General features: G+C 41.8%; 1 protein-coding gene across 1 annotated transcript in view; it reads right to left on the bottom strand.

Annotated features, from left to right (window-relative positions):
* The window catches only part of AFF1 (AF4/FMR2 family, member 1), a 117,875-nt gene extending 108,122 nt beyond the window's left edge, over positions 1–9,753 (bottom strand). The window contains exon 1 of the mRNA XM_012647228.1: positions 9,624–9,753. Within this exon, the coding sequence (XP_012502682.1) occupies positions 9,624–9,640 (17 nt within the window). The 5' untranslated portion in view covers positions 9,641–9,753. The remainder of the gene's footprint in view (positions 1–9,623) is intronic.
* Between the last annotated feature and the right edge of the window lie 16,023 nt (positions 9,754–25,776).

Genomic DNA, 25,776 nt, shown 5'->3' with positions numbered 1-25,776 from the left:
ATAGTATAATACAAAATTGATCAGACCTCAGAACCACTATTTTCATAGCCCAAATGACTATGAAGACATTAAATAACTTTCAGGAAACTGACTGAATTAGATCAGTTCAAATGTGGGCCAGGGTGGGTACACAGTTAAGAAAACAGCTCAGCATTTTCTCAAAAAGTTAAACATAAAACTATCATGAGAACCCGAAATTCCACCCCTAGGTATATAATCAAGAAAAAGGAAAGCACATGTCCATACAAAGATTTGGGCTCATGTGTTTGTTATGAGCACAGGAAAGCTCATAACAGGATTATTCATAAGAGTTTAAAAAAAAAAAAAAAAAAAGGAAACAACCTGTCCATCATATCCATACAAAGGAATACTATTTGGCAATAAAAATGATAGAATTGATACACCATGATGAACCTCAAAAAGTTATTTTTGTATGGCCAGAAAGTGCCTTGGCTAGTAAATTTAAACACACACACACATATATGCACAAGTGAAAAAAGTCAGATGCAAGAAACCACAACACTGATTCCACTTATGTGAAATGCCCAGAAAAGGCAAGTTTACAGACAGAAAGTAGTTAATAGTTGCAAGGGTCTGGGAACAGAGATTAACTGTAAATGGGTAGGAAAGATCTTACTAGGGGGATAAAATGTTCTATAACTGGTTTATAGTGATGGTAGCACCACCCAGTAAAGTAACCACATCACTGAATTGTCACGTGAAATGAGTTTTATAATATGTAAAATCTACCTCAATAAAGTCATTTAAAAAACGGGCTGGAAAGAAACATTCATAAAAGGAGATATAAGAGATAAAAGATCTGGGTGGCAGGGAATGTACCTCCATTAAAGTTAACTACTCCTCTCCCTCTTTCCCCAAAAAAGATCATTACCAAGCTACCAAAAGACCAAGTAGGAGTGAAGCTTCTACTTTACTCTTTAAAATACTCTTTAATTAAGGGATTACACCAATACTTTAGAGGTGTCATCACAGAATATGGGTGACCTCAGGGAAAAAAACAAGTTTCATATTGGGCTTCTCATGAAAACTGTCAGAATTTTTTTAAAAGCCTACAAATTAAACTCAGAATTAAGTAAATCTAATGATTTTTATTTTATACTCAAGCAAACATGACTGCTGAAATAAAAAAGAAACGAAAGTTTTGTAAGAATAGGCCCCTGTTATGAGGGTAAGAATAAAAACGCCACGCTGGCCGGCGCGGTGGCTCACGCCTGTAATCTCAGCACTCTGGGAGGCCGAGGTGGGCGGATTGTTTGAGCTCAGGAGTTCGAGACCAGCCTGAGCAAGAGCGAGACCCCATCTCTACTAAAAATAGAAAGAAATTAATCAGACAACTAAAAATATATAGAAAAAATTAGCCGGGCATGGTGGCGCATGCCTGTAGTCCCAGCTACTCGGGAAGCTGAGGCAGGAGGATCGCTTGAGCCCAGGAGTTGGAGGTTACTGTGAGCGAGGATGATGCCACAGCACTCACTCCAGCCCGGGCAACAAAGCGAGACTCTGTCTCAAAAAAAAAAAAACAAAAAAACAAAACCGCCACGCTACCAGCAAGGATAGAATTGTCAAATTCAATCTTTTATAACTGCCTGTCTAGGGCTTTCTGTCTTCTGGGCAAAGTTTCCATCTAAAAACAAAAACTAAACTTAATTAGTACTTTGAATTTTACTAAAAGCAAGTCACAAAATAGGCAGAAGACACTAATCTGAACACTAATTCTTCACAGTATTTTTAGGTAGCAGAACCTCAATTATAAATATAATGCACTTGGTGTCATTTTATACTTTTACTATTCTAATATTAGTAAATGTTGCTGCCTAATTGTTTCCCAGTGGTACAAAGTTTAAGTAAAGTAAAAATACACAGTTTTTCCTTTAAATGGAGAGTTAACACAAGTATAGTCTAACTCTAAAAGGTGAGTGGAGAGGAAGGGGAGACACACAGACTATAAAAAGTACAACAGGAAAACATAATTCCTAGAAGTATAATTGCTAGGTCAAAGTTACTTGAAAAAATATAACATGGCAAAGCTTTAGCTAACTTTGTACCAATGAATACCCTTTTAGCCAATAAAGAAACCTATTTAAACTCAGCATATAAAACTCAGATATTCAGTTTTCCTTTAAGGAAAAAAAAATTTTTAAATCATATTGTGGATTCCAGCTTTTATCAAAGCTCAAAGCTACCAACTCACTATATAGGCCACCTTACTTAGAAATGTCTAATTGAGAGACAAAATTAAGTAATTTCTGCAAAGCTGAGTAAGAAACAGGTTTCATAGTTTTGTACAAAACAATGAGAACTATTTAATTATATACCGCTTGCCATAAATCCACCTCCAGAGTAAATCAGACACACCTGTAGTTTTAAAGCAACAAGAACAGAAGGGGGAACAATTTAACAAGTTACCCAGACACACAGTATCCAGGATGGAAGTCACGTGATCTCAGGTCTGTTGTGGCCACAAAAACATATGCATCAAATCAAAATTTAATTACACCGCACAACAGTCTGACTTGTGCTTCATATTTTATTGACTGCTTTGCTTTTGACAGGACAGTTTCCTGAAGGAAAGTTCCAAGAATTGAAAAGTTACTACACCCACATACCAAAGACTGTTTCCTGAATTTTGTTACAGGAAGTGACATCTGCTGTAATTTTAACATTTACTTCCCAGTAGGAGTCCCATATAAAATTTCTTGAACATTATTTGTTCAACAGTACATTTAGGCAAAGCTTTTTAAAAAACAAACAACGAAAACAACAACAAAAAAACCCTTTCATTTCAGTTTCATAACGTGTGGACATAATTGACCAATTCGCAGTTCTGACTTTTCCCTGGGAATGAAAACAACTGCCACCTGATAAACCGGGGCCTGTGGTACAGAGAGCAGCACTTAGCAGTTTTGGAAGAAGGCCCACAGGGCGAAGGAAAAGGGTAAATTAAATATCCAGGCCCTTGAGAAAAAAACAATTCTTGGGAAAGTGCTGTGTGATCAAACATTGGGCATTATGTCTTGGTATCTTGCTTTTATTTTTTAGATACAGGTTCATCTGGGCATTTCAACTAATAGTTTGTAACACGGGGATAAATTTATGCAGGTAGATAACTACCATCTCTATCAATCTCCAGTCTGTTTCAACAGGAGGGAAAAGACTTGTATACATAGGAATATATGTATATAATCAAATTTTAATTGCATCGCGCGGCACTGTTTATACTTCTCCACCCCACCCCGTGCGTGCCTACACGTACACACGTCATTTCACAAAGCATGGTCCGTGGGCCCCTAGCCTCAGAGCCAGCGGGGCACCCCCAGGCTCCTCCCTGGACTTACCCGGTTGAAATGGGGAAGGCGGGAGGAGGAGCATAATCTGCATGTTGACAAGCACCCGCGGCGATTCTTACATCTAATCAAGTTTGAGAACCCTGAACCTGATATGACCCTGTTATCCCTAAACTATTCTTTTACTTTCACGCGTTAAATGGCAATCCAGCAGTAAGCAAAACTGAAAAGAAAGGCAAGATCCTTTTGGGTGAAATAAAGGCAAGCAACTGACTCACGAGTCACAACCTTAAGTCTTCCCCAGCCCACCCAAACAAAGGATGGTGTGGCCCACAGACAGGGTTCCAGGCTTTCATCACATGAGCCATTGTGGGGGGAAAGCAATTCTTGGTACTTTTTAGAACATGGATAGAATACCTAATGCCAAAATAAAGACAATTTAGGTGTCAATAAAATTTTTTCCCCTTTGTTTGGCTGAGTTCCTTTGGACAAGATAATGTCACCACTGGGATTTCCTCTCAATATAGTAAATCGGACACCAAATTACTGCTTTAGTAACAGCCTTAAGAATTTGATAGGAGTTCAATCTGGTTAAATTAAAAACTAAGCCAATAAACCAATACAAGAAAACAACAAACATTCAGCAAAGAACAAGACTCTCAGGATACCAAGTCTGCTGGCTCTGTGGCCATCAGGTTAAGCTTTAACTCAGTCTGAATAGATAGGAAAAGGGAAAAGTTTGCACAGGGAAAGGATTCTCAACACTAATCAATGCCAAGACACAAAAAGTCAGCATTTGGATGGTTTTTAAAGTTAATCTTTACTTTTAGTTCCCCAGGATATTAGCACCAAAAGTTATAAATCTTATCTTCTACCGAGGGGTAAATCAAAACTTCATCTGATACATTTACACTTGAGCAAGAAGACACTGTGCATTCTACCTGCTGGATTATTTTGAGCAAATGAGTACATGTTATATTCATAGTAAAATGAATTAAGAACAATCTGAAGCAGAGCTAAAATACTACTGCTTCAGCTCTCCCAATTTTTTAAGAAAAGAAGACAGGTGATCATTTAACCTGCAAAGGTTATGCACTCACCCTCTATCAATAAAATGTAATTGAACCACAACAAAGAAATGATACCCAAGCTCACTATGTTTGTATTTCTGAGCCAAGAAACATGTCTAAGAAACTTTGTCCTAGAGGTGACAACTGTATCACCAGTGTATCTCACACAGTTACCATGAGTTTATCTGCCAATCTTGGGAATGAAATGAACTGGAGACGTTCGCACACTGAAAACTAAGTTTACGTATGAAGAAGCAATCAAGATGTATGTTATACTTCAAAGCGTAGTGAAGCTGATGAGCTTTCCAATTCCTCCATTTTGCAGCTATTAGGTAATGCACAGATTTAGACCATGACCATAAATAAAGGTCAGGACCAACATGAAAGAACAGATTTCTCTCTCATCCATGATTACAATATGATTTTTCATTCCTGATTATATATGAAATTTAATTTTTTTTAAATGCAGCCCTCATTAAATCCCATTTTAGAAAGAGTATAAGGTCAGCTACGGAATACCTTTTCACGGTATGGTATAGAATGCCCTAATTCTCTTGGGAAATCACTTGCATTAATTTTTCCAAAAAACAACATCCCTATAAACCAGCTGACTTTAAAAAGGATGACTCAGCCGGGCGAGGTGGCTCACGCCTGTAATCCTAGCACTCTGGGAGGCCGAGGCGGGTGGATCCCTCAAGGTCAGGAGTTCGAGACCAGCCTGAGCAAGATCGAGACCCCCGTCTCTACTAAAAAAATAGAAAGAAATTAGCTGGACAACTAAAAATATATATATAAAATTAGCCGGGCATGGTGGCACATGCCTGTAGTCCCAGGTACTCGGGAGGCTGAGGCAGAAGGATCCCTTGAGCCCAGGAGTTTGAGGTTGCTGTGAGCTAGGCTGACGCCACCACACTCTAGCCAGGGTGACAGAGTGAGACTGTGTCTCAACAAAAAAAAAAAAAAAAAAAAAAAAAAGGATGACTCATTGCTCCTTCAGTCTTTGTCATGGAAGAAGCTCCAGACTGTGAGTCAGGAAGCTCAACTGGGCTCTCAAGAGGAACCAGAAAGAATTACTTAAGAGACCTGTTTGTGTTTCTCTTCCGTTAAGGATACTGTTTACAATGGTGTCATAAGGGAAAAAATGAGAATATTCACTGGATCAAAATATTCCATAAATTATTTCCCTCTTGAAACCTCTTCCATGAACTGCACTTTCCAAAACACCAAGGCATTCTTCTATCATATTGGCTCATATTTAATCAGAGCTGCTTTGCATTCATGAATTTTCTTCCAAGGTAATCAGTAGCTCATAAATCACAGGTAAGGGCACAGGGCGGAGCAAAACTGGTTCTATACCAGTTTAAGAGTACTGCTTTTTGCAATGGAAAAGTTTCTCTCACCAGAGTAAAAGCAATCCACTGAAAACCAGCTTCATAATAATCTCGGGAACAATCTGACTTTGCTTATTTATTGGTTTTTTTAAAAAGCTTCATTAACATTAACTTTAGCCAAATTCAAAAGTAAAAACTGTGGGAGGGTTGACTAAACCTCATTTCCTTGTGCAGTTTGTCTCTAAGTGCTTTCTTTTGAGAAGATACGTGCTCAGCCACCAGACGCAGCTCTCCCAAAGAAGTTCGGCTCCCCCACTCCCATCCCCCAGGATTCTCAGCACAAGGTGAGTTAGCACAAGGTGAGTTTTAAAAACTGGTTAATCCCTCACAGTAGTTGAAGGTATGTATATATTCTTTTCTAGAATTCAGGGATTTGCTTCAATAAGGGATGGGGAATCAGACCAAGCTCTCCTTTTTATGGCGTCCATCAACATAACTCCTCAGCATAAAGCAAGCTAATCCTTGGAGAAATAGATCTGTAAACTGTCAGGCTTACTAGCTCTCAAAATGAGGGAATGCCAGTTTTATACTTACATAAAAGAATAGTCTTCATGTACTTTAGCTCAGAATCTGGAAACTAAAGCCACAATTTGTGACTACTTCACATTAAAGAAAGCAAGTTTGTTACAATTCCCAAAAGGAAGTGTATTCAATGTGTCTGTTATGTTTATAGGTTCCAAAGAAAGCACACACTTACCTGAGAGCTAGGCAGAGCATGTGTCCTGCTTTAACTGACGTTGCATTTCTGACTACCTTTCTCCAGAACTTTGATAACTCAATAAACCAAATATTCATTGGTTTCAAAATACAAAAAAATCTAGTTTTTAAGAGTCAGACGATTCACATTTTATTCAATAAATGTCTTCCAACTCTAAGAGAAGAAATCAACCACAAAAGCAAAAGTAATTTCCTACTTTTAGGTTTTGAAATGTGGCAGACAAATACATAGTCTCAATTTATAGAAGTTCACAAGCCAAGAAATACTTAGGTAGTCATTCCCCCTCATTCGAAGTACTTCTGGTGTGTGTAGGGGATGCTAACGTGTGAGACAATTCTTGCCTTAAGGAACTGACTAGAGAGAAGGGAACTGCCTAACCCATTCACATGAATATTAGTCATATACCACCCATCAGTGTCAGGTCAAGCATGACATTACCTTACAGCGATGGCAAACAATGAGAGAAAGGTGCCACGGATTGGTTCCTGTATTCGCTATCAAAATTCAGTATCATCTAGGTTCTGAACTCCCTCTGCTACTAATAAAAAAAAATCAAATCTAAACAATGCACAATGAAACTACTGTGGTTAAACATTGAGCTATGAATCTATAAGTCCAATCAGTCTGACAGTCTAAATTAATTGTCTCAGGAGCAAATACTGCACGTGGCACATGGTCAAGATTTTGCTTTCCAAGATTATACATCACAGGTGATGTCTCAGTTTCTCTTAGCACTACTTAGGGCAACTTGGCCCAGCTTGGGGGTTTCCCTGAATTCCAAAAATGTCTTGAATCTTCTCTATTCTCTCTTTGGATCTCAAAGCTTACTTACTCTCCCACAAAGCACAACGTCTGGATGAGCTTGGACCACATTCTAGGTGTAACTGAAGAAAATGAATACTTACAACATGTGAGATATACTCCCGACGTGCAGGCTAAAAAACAAACATAAGGGCCTCGTTGCTCTGTTCCTAGTTCAAGGGCATGTCTGTGGGCCGGGTAGATGATCAGAAGTATGCACAGTCCTCTGATTTTAACTGTTGGCAAGTTGAGCCACCATACTGATAACTCAGATTATTACATCATGCAACAAAAAACTGTTAACGGAAATTGCTTTTTGTACTCTTATTCTGATGCTCTGCAGGTCCTTTTGAACATCTCACCTCAGAACGAAAGAGGCAGCATGCAAGAGGGGAACTGCAGAGCAGACCTGGAGTCAGGCACTGCTCCACTTTCGTGGCCTCAGTTTCCTTAACTACCAAATGTAGATAATAAAAGTACTTACCTATTTAGGTAACCGAGAAGAGTCAACGAGCCAATCCAATTAAAGCTGATTAATGCTGTGCCTGGCCCACAGCAGTCTCCAATTCAGCTTTTTATCTCATTTTATTTTTATCATTGGTTTAAGAGCACGGGCATTGAATCACTCACACCTGGGTTCAAATCCCAGCGCCGGGCATTGAATCACTCACACCTGGGTTCAAATCCCAGCGCCGTATTACTGAGCTCTATCAGATAGCATTTACTTAAGAAATGGAGCAAGGTATCTTTATAATCTAAGATGTTGTACCCCTGTAGCAGTCTAATGAATAATGGCACTCTCAGAATAATGCTTGTAAACACATTAGGTGAAAACCATAATACAAAGGGAACAAATTATATAAGAATACACCTATCAAATATTTAAAAGAAAAACTGATGGTACAGTACCACCAGTTTTTACTACTGAATTAAACAAGATAAAGCAGCTCCTTAATTTCATAGAAATGGTAAGGGTAAAAGGTATTTTAAGACATCTTCAACAGCGATAGTAAGATTATAAAAACACCTATGGTTTCTATTTGTGATAACATCACAGGTACTGGTACTATGGATTTTTTTTGGTCTATACTCCTACTAAAAAGAAATATTAAATTTCAGTTAGAAGTTAACACAAATAAAGATGCAACTTCTGTTTCTCATCCAATTTTTACTACTTGGCCCCAGGTTAAGAACCACTTTCTTAAAACTATCAATAAAATGGAGGCAGAGGATAAGCCACCCAGTTGAGAGGATTAAATACAAAAAGCAGGTAGCGAATAGGAAGTGCTCCCTAAAGAGAAGCTCTTTTCTGCCTAGAAATTTCTCTCTCTTAGGGAAAAATTTCCGTCTCACCCAACCCAAACTTCAACGCTTAAGCATACTCTCGAGTCTTCAGACCTGAAACTTGTTCAGCCTTGTGAGGCATCCCCAAATCACCATTCCACCTCAAATATCAGCTCGAAGAGCCATTATTTTAAATATGTGATGCCAAACTGCTGTCTCGTATTAATAAAACTAAAAGGTGAAAAAGAACGTATATGTAACTCTTCGGAGCCTTCCGGCTCGCTTTAAGTTTCTACTAGCACCACCGCTGTCACAACTAAAGTGAAACCACAGACAACAGTTTGAATCTCGTCATAACCACTAACGCCTTGTCACCGCTCCTCTTTAACGCTCGCTGCAAAACCAGTTACAAAGCAGGGGCGGCAGGGGCGGCAGGGCCGGCGGTCCCCGCAGCGGCGCTGCTCTGACAGCAACTGCAGCTCATCATCCTCGCTCCCCGCCGCCAGCCCCGGCGCGTTCCCGGTCTTCGCCGACTCAGCAGATTCACGCGAGCCGTGCCGCTTTCGTGGGATCGTACGTTCTAGCAGGCACATATTCAACCACCAAATCCTCGCCCACCCCCTCCCGGGGCGAACTCTGGCTTGACGTCCACTCGGACTTGCAAACTTCCGCACGAGACACCAGGAACGTCAAGAGAACCGAAGGGAGGGTGCACAAAGGACCCAGATGAAAATTTGGGCAAAGGCGGGACGAGTGAAATTAACTCATTTCCCCGAAAAATAACAGTCGTTTTCGGAAGAAGAGAGATGTTCAACTTGCATCTGAACTTCTAACTCAATCGCTCGCCCTCTCCACCGTGCAGAAACGGTCCGGTGTGTCGTCCGAACTGTTTTCTGTCTGACACTCAGGCGAGAGCCACCGCGCCGGGAAGGATGAGAGCGCAATGACAAAGCTGCTTCCTGCCCGGCTTCTTCCCAGCACCCAACCCTCCCCCGCAACCTCGGTGCCCCCGCCACGAACGCGTCCGCAAAGTTTCTCCCGGTGCCCGGCTCACCTGGGCCGGGCTGCCATAGCTCAGTCTACAGAGCCCGCCGCCGTCCGCCCATCAGCGCCTTCCACCCGCGGGCCGAGCCGCCGGCGCCGCGCTCACCATCTGCCCGAGCCGGGCGGGGACGGCGCCCGCTGTCAGGGGACCGACTACCTGCTCCGAGCCGCGGGCGTCCTCAGCGCCGCCCCGGGCGCCGACCGCATTGGCTCGCGCTGATCCTGATGGACATCCGGGCACTGGGGCCCCCGCGGGCGCCGCTCACTTCACAGGAGCCCGGGGAGCGCCGCGTCCGAGGTCGGGGCGCGCGGAGCCCCCGGGGCGGTTTGCGAGCAGGGAAGGCGCAGGGGCGCGCGCTGCGAGCCCGCCGGCGCTCAGCTCCCTGCGAGCAGCGGCGCGACTCGGGCCGCAGTCGGGAGCGAAGAGAACCCGCGTTCCGCCGGAGTTGCGCGAGTTCGCGGGGACACCCCCGTCGGGAAAGTTCTGGTGGTACGGCCCGCCTCCTTAAATGGGCAGGGCGCGCGGCCGGCCGGGCGGGGGCGCCGCGCTCCGACCAGCCCCGCGGTCCGCGCCCGGCCCCGCCTGCGGGCGCCTCGCTCTGCGCTCGTGCCAGGTTCTAGCAACGTACGAACACGCAGTCCCCGGCCGCCCGGAACTCCGGCTCCCATCGGACTATTTGCTGATTGCTGGGACCTTAAAGGCCGCAGAGAGCAGGGAGCACAGCAGCTACTTCTGAGCGTGCCAACGTCTGCACTTAGGAAGCGGCGACTACCGCGCACTTGTTTCACTTTGCTTTCAGTTTTGATTTCTTTACACTGAGACAAACATTTACAAAACGCCCTCCCTTTTTTGGACAGCATGCACATTATAAAGAAAAGAGTAACTCGTTTTAGTCCTTAAGCAATGAAGGGATTCACAAAAAAACAAACAAGCAAAAAACCTGAAAATACAATACAGCAAGCATTATAACAAGGACAAACAAACCACGTCCTACTCAGAGGATCAGGGAAGGCATTTAAATTGTGCGTGAAGAAAACGCAGGCAAAAACTTCGATGGGCAGAGAGAGTAGGAAGTTGTGCTTCAGCATCTCACAGGGGCCACTGCAGGAGCCGAAAACTCTTAGATGAATGCTGCATGAACGCCTGCGCAGTGGCCCCCCCCCTTCTGCTACCTAGAATGGCGACAATGTTGCCCATCTCACAAATGTTGCCCATCTCCAGACTGTATTACTATGTAGTCGTGGAATACGGACATGTTAACGTCTCGGCACTAAAACTGCAACGCTGGGAGGGTGGGGGTGGGGGTGGGAGGGAGGCCCAGTGCATCTCTATCAGGCGTTCTCAAAGTGTGGTTAGCGGACTCCTGGGAGTCCCCAAGACCTTCTCAGAGGTCAGAACTATTTTTAGAATAACACAAAGACATTATTTGTCTTTTCACTGTGCTGACATTTGCACTGATGGTGCAAAAGCAATTATGGGGAAACTGCTGGCGCCTTAGCACTAATCAAGGCAGCAGCAGCAAATGAAACCAATAGTCACTACATTCTTCACCACCACACATCAGCAGTTAAAAAAAAGCCGGTTTCCTTTACGAATGTCTTTAATGAAGCAGGCGGTCGGAATTATTACTTTCATTAAATCTTGACCCTTGATCACAGGTCTTTTTGATGTTCTTCGCGATAAAAATGGGAAGTACCCATGAGGCCCTCGGCTGCACACTGAAGTACAATGGCTGTCGAGAAGAAAAGCACTTGTGTAATTGAGTCGCAAGCTGAACTAGCTGTTTTTTCATACACTACCATTTTTACTTGAAGGAACAATTCGCAAACTGTGGCTATTCTGACTTGGGTATTTGGCAGACTTTTTCTTAAAAATGAACAAAGTTGAGTCTGTTTCTTCGAGGAAAACAACTGACAGTATTTATTACCAATGATAAAATTCAAGCTTCCAAGCATTTTGGAATCTGCCACTGTAAGTTTGACAGCTCTAATAAAGACTTTCCTGATGAGATCAGGGTGACAGTAGTGAATGTGATTTTAAAAGATCCACATAACTTAGTTTCCAAATGACCAACGGTACAACAAAATCATGCATGGGCCCACGGAAAAATACAAGAGACCGATGGATTTTAATGTATCAAAGTTTTGTTGTTTTGTTTTTTTTTTTAAGCTCAGATTCCACAATGCAATTAACCCTTAAGAAACTATGACATGTGGAGTTTTGGTATATCAAACAAGGTATTAACACGCTGACTGCCACACTAGAAAAAAAAATTTTTACTTGGAGCCACAGTGTTTTATTATGAAAATAGAATAAAAACTTCAAAAACAAAATGATCCTTTCTAATTTAATGAAAAATTTGTTATTTATTATTTTCTGCAAGTGAGTTATATGCAACTTGGAAATAGTTTATGCGGGTCCCAAGGTAAATAGACATGTGAATTACATATGCTTCATGAGGCCCAAGCTCAAAACTAGTGTGAGTTAAATACAACTCACATGGCAGTTAATGTGTTAAAATATTCATTCCATTGTGTGTAAAGATGAATTTTCTTCATAGACTTCAACCAAAACAACACTGCAACAGATTGAATAGAGAAGCAGATACAGGTTGAGCATCTCAAATCCAAAAATCTGAAATCCAAAATGCTCCAAAATCCAAAATTTTTTGAGTGCTAACATGACACTCAAGGAAAATACTCATTGAAGCAAGTAATATACAAATATTCCAAAATCAGAAACACTTCTGGTCCCAGGCATTTTGGATAAGGGATACTCAACCTGTATGAGAATCTAGCTGTCTTCTGTTAAGCTAGACAGTAAAGAGATTTACATAAATGTAAAATAATGCCAACTTTTCTAATTTTTTACCTTTGGAAAATAGTTTCTTTCAGTAAGAATGTTATTGGGTTTTTTAATAATTTAAAATATTTTAAATACTTCAATTTTAATTTTTAGTACAGTAAATATCAATATATAAAAACACATATACAAAAGCTCTTTGGGTTCCACAATAATTTTGAAGTGCAAAATTATTCCATGCCCTTTGCTAATACTTCCATATCTCTCTCCCCTCTCCACATTCATTTCTTCTTTTATATTAAAGGTAATATTATATTATAGCTATTCCCACACAACCGCTTAGCACCTAAATCAGTTTTGGCAAAATGTGGTCAAATCACCTGGGGTATATGTTAACAGACTCCAGGTCCTTGTTCCAGAAGTACTGAATCAGAATCCTTGTGGGCTGAGGTCCCAGGGATATAGATTTCAACATATTCTACAGGTAATGCTTGTGGTCTGCTTATATTTGAGAACCACTTACCCAGATCATGCATATTTAGAAAATCATGTAAAGAGTTGTTTGATCTAGTATGGATTTATAATCCCTGGTTCATTTTGAGGACCATAATTTATTGGCCAGCATTTATTTCCCTTCATAAGAAATTTATATCAGACAATAAAATATCATTTTACACATATATTCTTTTGTAATAGTAGAGTGAAAAACCTCTAAGGAAACAAAGTATAAATTCAAGCAAAAGTCTACCCCCAACAATTTTTTCATTGGTGTTTCTCCCCATTTTCCTGTTGCTGTTTTATCTACACCAATTGCCATCATTTATGCTGTAACCAAATTGGTATCAGGCACAAAAGCTGAAAAACTACTTCATAATAACATTTACTCATAAAATTTCCATTTACCACAGGCTAGAAATGTAACGTTCCTGATATTAAAATAGCACTTTGTGAACTGTGTTAATTGTTCTGACATCATTTAAATATGAGGAAATGAAAAAATATAGCAAATATTTACCCAGAAAGAAACATGGAATCGCCAGCAGAGTAGAATGACACCTGGGATTCTCTGGGCTCTCAAAATGGTTTGTAATGTAAATTAGCGAGGGTAATTCGAAACAGAAGTGGGATTACACTAGGTCTGTAACAGATCTAAAATTACTAGAGGGAAGTACAGGAGAAGTTATTCTTGAATTAGGACACTATGTGGCGGAAGAAGTACTGCAATACAAACATGGGCGTTATTATTTACAAGTGTTCTGAAAACACCACTGTGTCCAACCCACAGGCCTGTTCAGCAGTGAAAATGAACACAAGGCATTCTTAACCTTTTGGGGGGCACAGAATTCTTTGGCTTTCTGATGAAATTTGAGGTTATAGAACCACGCGTACAACATTTGCTACACTTCATCGGTGTGGTTCACGATTCCCCTGGAGCCCACTTAGGAAGCACCTGCTGCTCTGTGAGCTTCAGGTTAAGAATCCCTGGGCCCTCGTCCAGCTAACAGACCCAATTTATCTTACAAATAAGGAGTAAGATCACTCGTCAACCTTTGCTGCCCATTTAAAAGCTTAGAGCTGTCTTAATAATTGCCTACTACGGGGAAGAATTTCTCACGAAAATAATGGAAAGATGTTGCATGACAAAACATCGTCTTCATCTACACAACAAAATAGCAAGTTTCCCTGTGCAGTGATAACAGGCTCACCAGTTCTACGGTTTCTTCGTTTATTAATCCTATAGTCATCAAGTGTGCTAAAACCAAAAGAGTAAGGGATGTATTTAACAATTACGGCAGAATTTGATAAGGTGAGTGAGACAGCTCATTTTACTATCGGAAATGGGTTCTTGAATCACAGGGGTACCTTTTTATTGGCTCTTTAAATTAATGAGCTTTATAAATGACCCTTGCACGTATATAACAATATATGGTATATGTAACACATCTTAAGCACAATCATAATGTGCAGCAAGTAGATCATGTTTATCCAAGAGCGAAAATGGAATAATCTCTTAAGTGTTACATCATCTACATGGCAAAATATAGACAGATTTAATATCTATGCATATTCTAAATGTTTCAGAGTATATTTACTTTTTTTTTTAATTGAAGAGGTGGAAGGCAAAATCTTTCTAACATAGTCTTACAGGTTTGCCTTATTCAGAACTCTAAAATACTTCTTTCAATGTATGCATTTGTACCACAATGATCATTCAACAATTCTATTCTTTGTAGCATTTTTGGTCGAAAAGTTACACAGGTCAAATCCACTAAGAACTGCTACTTCGTGTCAATGGAAAGTTTAACGAGGACACTGCTAAAATCACTTTGCCAAAAGAAGGGTGCTCAAGGTTGCCACTGAAGATCTCAAATAAAGCAGACACAGGAAAGGGGAGGACAGGTAAAGCAGGAGAAAACAAGATGGGCACTCACAGAGGGCAGAGCCAGCAGGGGAACAGTGCTAGTAACCACCACTGGAAATTAACCGGTGCTCCCTTCAGCTGTGACCTCAACGCAAAGCAGCCCTCCTAGAAGGTCCTTAGAAAGCTCTCTCGTTCCCCAGGCACCGTTCTAAAGCTTTATTCCACACCTCTCAGGTCCTTGGTCTTCAAACTGCCGTTACCTAGAGAGTCTCAAGACGTATCAGGGCAAAAAGAGTTTTAAGTAAATCTATTTCCAGGTCCTTAATTTCTAAATACGCCTTCTTGCAACCAGGATCCAGGCTCTGACTTCCCACTTGGCTTCCCCCCCTTGAACAAGAAAAGCAGTCCTCTCGTCCACCCGACGCCAATCCTGAAATGGCGCAGTGCTCCAGGCGCAAGTACCTGTGAGGCCCCCAGAGGAACAGTTCTCTGCACAGAGAGCCCCCCGCAATCCGGTCAATATTAATAGATGGATCCTCATCAAACACATCCACGTAGCAAACCTGTGGCAAGGCTGGAACAATTTGACGACAAAATAAATCGTGCCGTTTTGGATTATAACCCAAAATTCAAAATAATTTGCCTTACCCATGCCTTACCTACTAGCTATATATGATTCGGAATTATGAAATGAGATAAAGGGACTATGCAAAGTAGGACTTAAGTCTGATTCAACTGTTCAGTTCAAAAATGAGGACTTAGCTTTTCAACATTCTTTTAGGAAGTAAACAAGCAATAACGTTTAAAAACTACTGCTCAATTTTACCTCCTTCTTCACGAAATGTCTTTTTCTTTACTTCTAGTCTACGGTCATCCCTATTCTCCTTCTATTTGTGCAGTGATGAATATATCCCTCCATAGCTGGGTGCAAGTGGCGCGCACCTGTAGTCCCAGCTACTCAGGAAGCTGAGGCAAGAGTATCACTTGATCTCAGGAGTTCAAAACCAGCCTGGGCAACACAGTGAGACCCCATCTCTATTTTTAAAAATCCCTCCTCACCCTCCCCAATGTCCCTGCCCATCCGTACCAATAACTAACTCTCAGCCTGTAAACTCTAGCTCAAGTTCCCCTACTCCCTCCCCACACAGTTTTTTTAAATAAACTTTTTATCTTAGCATAATTTTTAGATTTACAGAAAAGTTGCAAAGATTCCCATATACCCCCCACAGCCTGTTTCCCCACTGTTTATCTCTTAAACTACCTTTTGTCATTTGTCAAAACTGAGAAATCCACACTGGTGTATGTATTACCAGGAACTAAGGTTCAGACTTTATTTTGATTTCATCAGTTTTTCCGTAAAAGTCCTCTTTCTGGTTCCAAGATCCAGCCCAGGGTGTCACACATTGCATGTCTGTGAGAGTTTCTCGGTCTTTCCTTGTTTTCCGTGCCCTTGACAGTTGTGAGGAGTTCCGGCTGGGTATCCTGTAGAATGTCCCCATCTGGGTTTGTCAGATGTTTTTCCCTTCAAAGGAGGGCGGGAATTAAGCTCCACCTCCCGTGCAGGTATGGGAGGGGGCAGGAGCTACACATATTTGGAATTCTTCTGTAACAAAGACTTGCCTCCTCTATTTATTTACCTGTCCAATCGGTTACATCAGTATGGTCTCATGGGTATTTATTTTGAACTTTGGGTTATAATCCAAACGACATGATTTGTTTTGTTGTCAAATTGTTCCAGCCTTGGCCACTGCAAGCTCTTTCACGTGCTCCATCCTTCCAAGTTTTGAGCACTCCTTACTTTCTACAAGACGCTCCAGCTCATCTTCTACTTTCTCTACCCCGGACTAACCATTTCTCCCAACACACTAGTTTCTTCTCCTTAAAAGCCGCCATCCAATCTCCTTCTGCCAGCAGGGCCAAAGTTCCCAGACTAGGCGAAGTCTGCTTCCTTTGTGACGCCAGGGACCACCTCCCATGAAAAGCTCTCTGGGGACTTTTAGGACACTGCTCTGTTTCTGTGGACGACTCTTCCTATTTTATAATTCCTTCTGCTCACCTCGAGGATCCAGGATAAAATCCTAGAAAACCTCATTCGTCTCCTCTCAGTCTAAATACTGTCTTACACAACATGGTCAGTGACTCTCCAAACGTTTAACTCCAGCCTAAACCTCTCTCCACAGCTCTAAGACAATTCTTTATTACAGCCGCCCCAAAACAGCTTCCTGGGCATGAAAAGGCACTTGGGAAGGCGTCCAGTGTGGATCATCACTTAGCGTGTCACCCCGTCTGGATGCAGTTACCGAAGCTGCCGAGACATACCTATCGTTCAGCCTCAGCTGCTTCTCAAGTCTGCAAATAATGGTTTCTCCATACAGGAAGGAGACAACGGTTCCTTCAACAAAGAAGGGATCAGAAAGCCCTGGGGGAGGACAGTGCGTAGTTAGTTCGTTCCATCCTTTGGAATAAAAGCAGAAGGCAGAATTCAAAGAGGGTTTCCTATTATCAGGTCAGGAGATACCTGAATAACACAAAACTTTAAAAGGCCATACCTGAGGCTGGGCACGGTGGCTCACACCTGTAATCCCAGCACTTTGGGAGGCCAAGGTGGGAGGATCACTTGAGACCACGAGTTCAAGACCAGCCTGGGCAACATATCAAGACCCGTCTTGGCCAGGCGTGGTGGCTCACGTGTGTAATCCTAGCACTCTGGGAGGCCGAGGCGGGTGGATCGTTTGAGCTCAGGAGTTTGAGGTTGCTGTGAGCTAGGCTGACGCCACAGCACTCTAGCACAGGCGACAGAGTGAGGCTCTGTCTCAAAAAAAAAAAAAAAAGACCCTTTCTCTACAAAACTAAAAAAGTCCATATCTTACGTGTTTTTTAACTAATGATCAGCTATAAACTCCTTAAAGTAAGACTGGCCTCCTTCATTTGGAAAAGCTGGTGACGGTGCACAGTAACAGTTGTAGATGGTGTGCAGGAGTAACGATGCCTTTAAAAAGAAAAGGGAAGAAAACGAGGAAAAGAGACGAAGTCAGTCTGAGAAATGGCCGGCCACGCGGTGAGCCCCCCCACCCTGGGCCGCACAGGGCCGGAATCAGCCTGACTGGCCTCAGCGCCAGCCCACGCCTCTCCCCTTGGTGCCTTATTTATCCGGGAATTACCAATCACCCAAACTAAGCATTAGTCACTCCTCTTCCTGGCTCATTCTCCACACATAGTTGCCACCAAAACCTCACGGAGTTCTTGGGATAGTGAAGCGCAGGGCTGGGAAAGGGGAGATCCTCACTTGAGATGCTTCTCGGCAGTCTTTAATTTATACAGCTGATCTCTAATTCCTCCCAGCACCACCACCTCCTCCTCCTCCTCTCATTTTGTAAAAAATACTTCCTGAAAAGGAAGATATTCATAATATAAAGGTTTTTTTTTTTTTAGCAGGTATAATACAGTGTGTTTCTTAGGATCCCACCTCATCAAAATTAAATTAAACGTGTATTAAAAGGATTAACTGGACCTCTGTAGCAAAAGGCTAGCATTCAGTATCTCTGGATGGAAGGATTAGATGCTTATTTTCTTCTGGGCATTTTAACATTTTCTCAATATTATAAAATAAACACACACCTGTTTTTGTAGTCATTTAAAAAAGAGAATCACAATTACTGTAAAAACAAAACAACTATAATCAAATCTTAGCTCCAGGAATGAGACAAGGGTCATCTAATCCACTTCTCCACGCAAGAATGCTCTTTCTCTACCGAGACTAGCTTGGGTGCCTGTCTCCAGGGACATTTGTTGACATGACAAGGCAGCCCCGTCCACAGCTGGCCGATGACGAGCACTGGAAACTTTTGTCCTCCGCGCAGCTAAAATGGGCCTCCCTGTAGCCCTGTTCCATTGGTTCTACTGTGCCCTCCTGATACTAATATAGCTGTACACTCAGCTTTCTTACATTTACTGTTGATGGTATATCTTTTTCTATGCTTTTCCCTTAAATAAGCATATTTTTTATGTTTAATATGCATGTATCTTAGTCCATCTTCTGTTGCTTGTAACAGAACACCTAAAACTGGGTAATTTATAAAAAGCAGTTTATTTTTTACAGTTATGGAGGCTGAGAAGTCCAAGGCTGAGGGGCCAGATCTGGTGAGAGCTTCCTTGCTGGTGGGGACTCTACAGAGTCCAGAGGTGACACAGGGCATCACGGGGTGAGGGGCCTAGGCACGCTTTCATACAATCCCAGATCTCTCTTCGTCTTCTTACAAAGCCACCAGTTCTCCTCCCATTATAACCCAGTAATCCATTAACCCATTAATCCATTAGTCCAGGAATGAATGGATCCATTCATGGGGACAGAGACTTCATGACCCAGTCACCTCTACCTCTCAGTACCGCCACACTGGGGATTAAATTTCAACACGAGTTTTCGGGTGAGAGGTGACAAGTATTCAAGCCCTAGCAGCATCTATTGCAAGCAGACTGTTGTGCTGAGCAAAAACACAGTCTGCCTTGTAACTGAAATGTTTAGTCCCTAATTATTGATTTGTTTGGGTTTAAGTTCTACTAACTTGCTATTTGTCTTCCATTTGTCCCTATTTTTTCTCTGTTGCTCCTTTCCTGCATTCTTTTGCAAATTTTTCAGGCCCCACCCAAACCTGCAGAATTAGAAACTGTGGGTAGAGCACAGCAATTAGAGTTTCAGTACTCTGCAGGTGATTGTGTTGTACACTAAACTTCAGAAACCACTGCTCTGTGGTTAACAGTATGCATTCTTAAACTGTTTAGAGGCAAAATATTATACCACCTCACAGCTGACACTAATATCTTCTAATTTCTTTTTAAAATTAAAAATAATTATAAAGTCTTCTGATCTTTTTGGATCCCCTACCACTCACTTACAAAACCCATGATTTTTCAATAGTTTAATGAGAATTGGTTTCTCTTGCCAATTATCTCTCCTCAGCCTTCAACAATACTGCCAGAATATGGAATATATAATTCCGAAAATACACAGAGGTTACTCCCTTACCCTCCCAAAAAAGGGATGCATTGCACCGAACTCCTTCTCTCCCCTCCCCACCCCTTCACCGTGAAGTCCCTCCAGCCCAACACTTCTCTCATGATGCCAACCTTTGCAGAGAATATTTTTTCCTTGAAATGCTCTTTTCCCCCTTCTCCACCTGATGACCCTCTACCATTATCCAAACCCCAACAAATGCAGCTCTTCTCAGAAGCCTTCTCTGACAGCGTAACCTTCACTCTTTACCTACTGCAAGCTCCCAGCTTTCATGCGTATCAAGTCATGAGGCTGGCCAGGATCAAGGGGAATGTTTGCTTGCTTGAGCAGAACGGCAGCCAAAAAATAATGCAGCCAAAAGATAATTACTGAAACAAAACTGCGAAGAACTCTATGCCACAGTTGCCACAGATAAGATTTGCTTTTACAAGTTTGAAGGTAAGCTCCGCCCCCAACTTGGCACAATCTGAAGGGTTTTCTCCTTGTGTAATAAATGGACTCTGGCCTGGATCCACAGACGGAGCAAGTGAAGATCAGTGAACTATTTCCGACATTTCAAAAAATCCAAAGGAAACCACATATTTGAGCATAAAAAGTGTGTGAAGGACTCTGCTTTGGAACCTTCTGGAGCTTATGCCAACACAGGGCGCTAACATCAGTTAGCTCACGCTGATCAGGAAGTCTAACTGGCAGCTTCACGTGCTTTGATTAGATTAAGAATAAGCGAGCAGATGCTTGTTTGAATGTAGTTTGCTTAGTAGGGGGACTCTTTCAAAACACAGGTCCAGAAAAGGGAAAAATAATAGAAAACAATAATTTAAAACACAAAGACAACATGGGTTTGAAGACAGGTACTTCCCCACAGACGTGAACTGATAGAAACAACTCGGATCCCTCGGCTACACGTGACAATCAACTGGGGAGATTTAGAAATTCCTGACATTCTCAGGCCACACCTCAAGCCAATTAATCTCTGGGGGCGGGATGCATATATCCGTATTTTTTAAAGGTCTTCAGGCGATTTAGGGTGAGGCCAAGCTTGAGACCCTCAGCCTCGTTACTCCCAGTGGGGGCCACAGAACAGCAGCCCTCTAGCATGTGATGGTGGTTAGAAACGCAGAGTCTTAAATTCCACCCCAACCTACTGAATCAGGATCTGCATTTTAACAAAACTCCTAGGTAATTCATGCACTCATTGAAATCTGAGAAGCAGTGCATTATAAAATACATGACACTTAGGAATTCTGTAAACTCTCAAAGATAGGCGGCCAATGTCACTCCCATTATTCAGTCTAAACTAATAATCGCTAAACAATATTGTGGTGCAGACATCTATGAATTAGGGGCTTTTCCATCCCTTCAAATTACCCTCAAATTTTCCTGAACACACGTAAGAGGAAGGATGTAAGAACTGGATGATAGGAGATGTTTCCCAGTCTCTGGAGGGATGTTTTTTCCTTTTGTGGGGGGAAAAAAAATTACATTTACAGACAAACCACAATGATTAGTAAATTGTAGCTTATAAATTACACTAAGATCTGGTCACCCCACACATAAAAGAGGTAATGCCAACTATTGGCATTTTCTGTGATACCTAGAGCTTGCCCTAAATGTGCTGTTTTTACTCCCAGCAAATGTCCAAACAATTCAAAACCTAAACTGGGGTACAAACTTTACATTTCATCTGAGGACTGCGGCTTTCTTCCAAAAAGTCAGGGGAGTTTTATCTTTTGTGGACTCTGCTTCCTACCTAGGTCACATGCAAAACAGGATGATTAAAACTAAATCAAATCAACATTCGTTAAGCACCTATTACCACTACAGCCCTGTGCAACCCAACAGGAGAGGTTGTATTTTAAAAATCTTTTTTTTCCTAAGCATTTACTAACTTAAAGAAAGGGATACTCTATTTTCTAAATCCTTAATATCTTGAAAATACGATGAACCTAACGAACAAAGAGTTGATTAATAACCAATTAAAGCAAAGTGTGTGCCTATAGCCCCAGCTACTCAGGAGGCTGAGGTGGGAAGATTGCTTGAGCCCCGGAGTTCGAGACCAGGCTACTAGGCAAGATAGCGAAATTGAGACCCTGTCTCAAAAAAATAAAATAAAATAAAATAAAAATAAAAAAATAAATAACCAATCAAACATGTTCATGATCACAGATTTATAAGTTACTGAGCTGATTAAATCATTACTTTTAGGCGTTATGTTTGAGGATTCATTTAAGAAAATTACAGAAGTTGTAGCAATAGAGTTTTTGAGGTTTGTAGTATTTTCTATGCACACAGAAAGGAAGGGACTTCCCCTGCTAAGCCAATTAGAACTTAGCCAAGGTGAGAACTGCTTCCAGCTGACAGATTGGCACTAACACCTCACAGCTGGCTATCCTCATGCCTTAAAATGCACAACAACTTGATGGGACCCTATACCGTCACTTGGAAATTCACATAAAGATGACTTTCTCCCAAATATGATCGTGTTCCCTCAGTACACATGCTTGAGACACTCAGTAACAGTCATAGATATAAAGCCCCATCACAGACCAGGTGTGGTGGCTCACAATCCTAGCACTCTGGGAGGCCGAGTCGGGAGGATTGCTTGAGGTCGGTCAGGAGTTCGAAGTCAGCCTGGAGCAAGAGCGAGACCCTGTCTCCATTAAAAATAGAAAAAATTAGCCCGGCATGGTGGCTCATGCCTGTAGTCCCATCCACTCGGGAGGCTGAGGCAGGAGGATCGCTTGAGCCCAGGAGTTTGAGGTTGCTGTGAGCTAAGCTGATGCCATGGCACCCTAGCCTCTGTCTCAAAAAAAAAAAAAAAAAAAAAAGCCCGATCACAAAGGCAAGCAAAGTGTCGGAAATAATTTTCTTCAGTAATATGAATTTACTGAACACCCACAATATGCATGGCCCTGCTCTAAGTGTTTCACCCGTATTAAACTAATTCCTACCATAAGCCCTTAAGCCGAGTACAATATCATCACCCCTGCTTTATAGACAAGGAAAATGAGGCCCCTAGAGGAGGGACAATTTTCTCAAAGCCATGCCGCTGGTAAGTGCGTCACGGAGATACGGCCCAGGCACTCCCCAGTCCGTGCTCTTAAGCACTAGGGCTGCACAGCTCTGGAGAAGCTATTGTGACACTCTTGAGGAAGCAGTTTTAGAATCCTGTGACTTTTTACAGTCCTTTGGAAAATCTTGTTTCCTGATATGTGGTTATGTTTGACCACAGCACTCCCCAATGTGACATTGCTTTTGAGCTCAGCTAGATGGCTTCTGTGAAAGACAGTGAAACAGTGTCATAGTCGGGTGGTTTGGTTTTCTCTAGCAGTGTTTGGGGTTTGAAAGAAATTGAATACCTAAAACCAGAGCATCTACTGTATTCCAATGGTTAAAGATAAGAATGTAAAAAATGCCAACCAAGTAAACATGGAAAAACATCTGCTTTTTTAACCAGATGTTTCAGGTACCATGAACACTAAAGTCTCCCAAAGCGATGAGCAAGTCACATTAAAGACGTGGTTAAGAGATGTCCACCGCACTCACCCACACTCTTTAGAAAAAGACAGTGGTAAAAGTCTGCAGAGCTGTAAGTTAATGTTCCAAAGTGTTAGGACTAGTAGCAACACAGTTATCGTCATCTAGTCAGTAACTGGTGTCATCTAGGACAATCACTCTATAAATACAAAATGACTTTAGAAGAAAAAACTTTGGCCAAAAAATTCCAACTAATGGCATTTCTCTTTTTGAACAAATGTCTAGCTGCAAGGGGCCATATATGTAGGTTACAAATTTCCAATAACCTCATGTGGATCATGGCTGAAAGACCAAGATAAAGTAATAACAGACAAAAAAACATTTTCCACCCAGTTTTTTTTCCCTAGTATTCATGCATTTATTCTCAAAGTTGAATCAAGTTCCTGGGAACTACATCGTGTGGGGCAGCCTCGCGCTGCCTATGTGCAATGTTTAAGCCCCAGTTTTTCGATAAACTTTGATGACAGCGACAGCATCGTTATCCAAGACGTCACTGGCAAGAGACTCCTTTCCCTCTCCTCACTCAGCGCTGGTGGACAGCAGTGTTGCATGTGAATGGTACCCTCTTCGTGGGCTGTCTGCAACTCCTCTTGGGGGACCCCAGGGCCTCAAGAAGTTGGGTTTCCCCCTAGTGTGGAGCTCTCCAGAGATGAGTCCCATGGCCCCGTGTTTTCTTCACATCTCTGATGTCAACAGCGAACTAAAGCTCTTTGGCTGCTACCAAAGAAGATATGCTGGTTGTTCCCCTTAAAGGACCCTTGCTCTGTCTTCCACAAGCTATGCAGTCCTAAGCTACAGAAAGACGAATACCGCATGTTCTCACTTATAAGTGGAAGCTAAAAAAAAAAAACTGATCTCATGAAGGTAGAAAGTAGGATGATGGTTACCAGGGGCTGGAAAGGGCGGGGGTGGGGGGGACAGAACAGGTTGGTTAATAGGTGCAAAAATAAAGCTAGTTAGGAGAATAAGTCCTAGTGTTCAACAGCAGTAGGGTAACTGTAGTTAACAATTTACTATGTATTTCAAAACAGCTAGGAGAGATCTGAAATGTTCCCAGCACAAAGAAATGGTGAACGACTGAAGTGATGGAGATCCCAATCACCCCGATTCCATCCCTACACGTTGTATGCCTGTGTCGAAATACCGCACGTACCCCGTACGTGTGTAATTACTATGTATCAATAAAGAAAAGAACTACAAAACCAGAAATTTTGGAGGTAAAAAGTAACATGACCCCAGCTTAAGGATGGATAATTTTTCTGGAGGCTGGGAGTTCCAAGATCAAGATAAAAAAAAAGAAGAAGAATGGATAATTTTTTAAAAAAATGACAAAAATAACTTAATGCAAAAAAAAAAAAAAAAAGAAAAAGAAAGGTGCTAAACCTCTATTACTGTGTGTGGTTATTGCCTCTGCTTTCCACACGGGTATCGATCAGTTATCACCTCTTGAAGAATGAGAGCTTCCACACAGAGGGCTGGCTCTTCGCCAAGTCTGACTCATCCCAATCTATAAATTCTTGGTTGTCAAGGCCCTGTAAGGCCCAGTACTGCTGTGTCCAGACCCTGTTCAGGAGGGACAAGTGACCAGAGAAAGAGCACAGAGCAGCTTCCTAGGGTCGAAGAGGCCACCCGGCCTGAGCCCTGGAGTTCCCGCCCCCAGAGACACATGGATTGGATGAAGTCTCACCTACAAGCAACACCACTGCCTGCACATCAGAGTAACATGATTCTGAGAACGAAAACAAGAGGGAGTGGCTATTACATAACAGCCAGAGCAGAGAGAAAGCAGCAAAGACATTTAATCCTCTTCCTTGTCTCACAGATGAGAAATTTAAGGACCAGGGTTTTCCAGTTTTAAATAGGCTTTAGGGTGAGAATTAAAAAAAAAAAAAAAAAAAAAATAGCCACAATACTACTATCCCATCTAAAATGTTTTTACTAGTAATTAGTTTAATATTATTAAATGTTCATTTCATGTTATAAAATTTTCTTTAATAGCATCAAGTATCTAGTTAGTGTTCAAATTTGATTGGCGTGTTCCCATCGAACAAGGATCCTTTGAAGGGGTTGATATGTCTCTCAGGCTTCTTTACAATCCTCAGTCGTCTTTGTTCTTGAGATTTATTTGTTGGGGGAAAAGAAGATTTTTTTTTTGGTCTAGAGATCTAACACTATGAGTTTTGCTGACAGCATCCAAGAAGTGTCCTTTAATGTGTTTCTCAGTCCAGTGTATTTTCTATAAAGTGGCTTGATCAGATTTCTGTCCAGACTTTTGGAAAGACTATTTTATGTGGGGTTTGTCTATATCCCAATGAATCAGAAGAGGACGTATAACAGTTACCTCTTTAAACAAAAATTCTTAACATTAAATAACGGATCAGGCGCTATCAGCACCCCTAAGCCGTCCCATTATAAAGTTTCTCAACAGCTCTTCACCTAATGGTATTATC

Source organism: Propithecus coquereli, unplaced genomic scaffold (assembly GCF_000956105.1).
Source record: "Propithecus coquereli isolate 6110/MARCELLA unplaced genomic scaffold, Pcoq_1.0 Scaffold26, whole genome shotgun sequence".
NCBI classification, from domain to species: Eukaryota; Metazoa; Chordata; class Mammalia; order Primates; family Indriidae; genus Propithecus; species Propithecus coquereli.
Note: the sequence above shows the minus strand (reverse complement) of the source record. Positions and strands in the feature narration are given on the sequence as shown.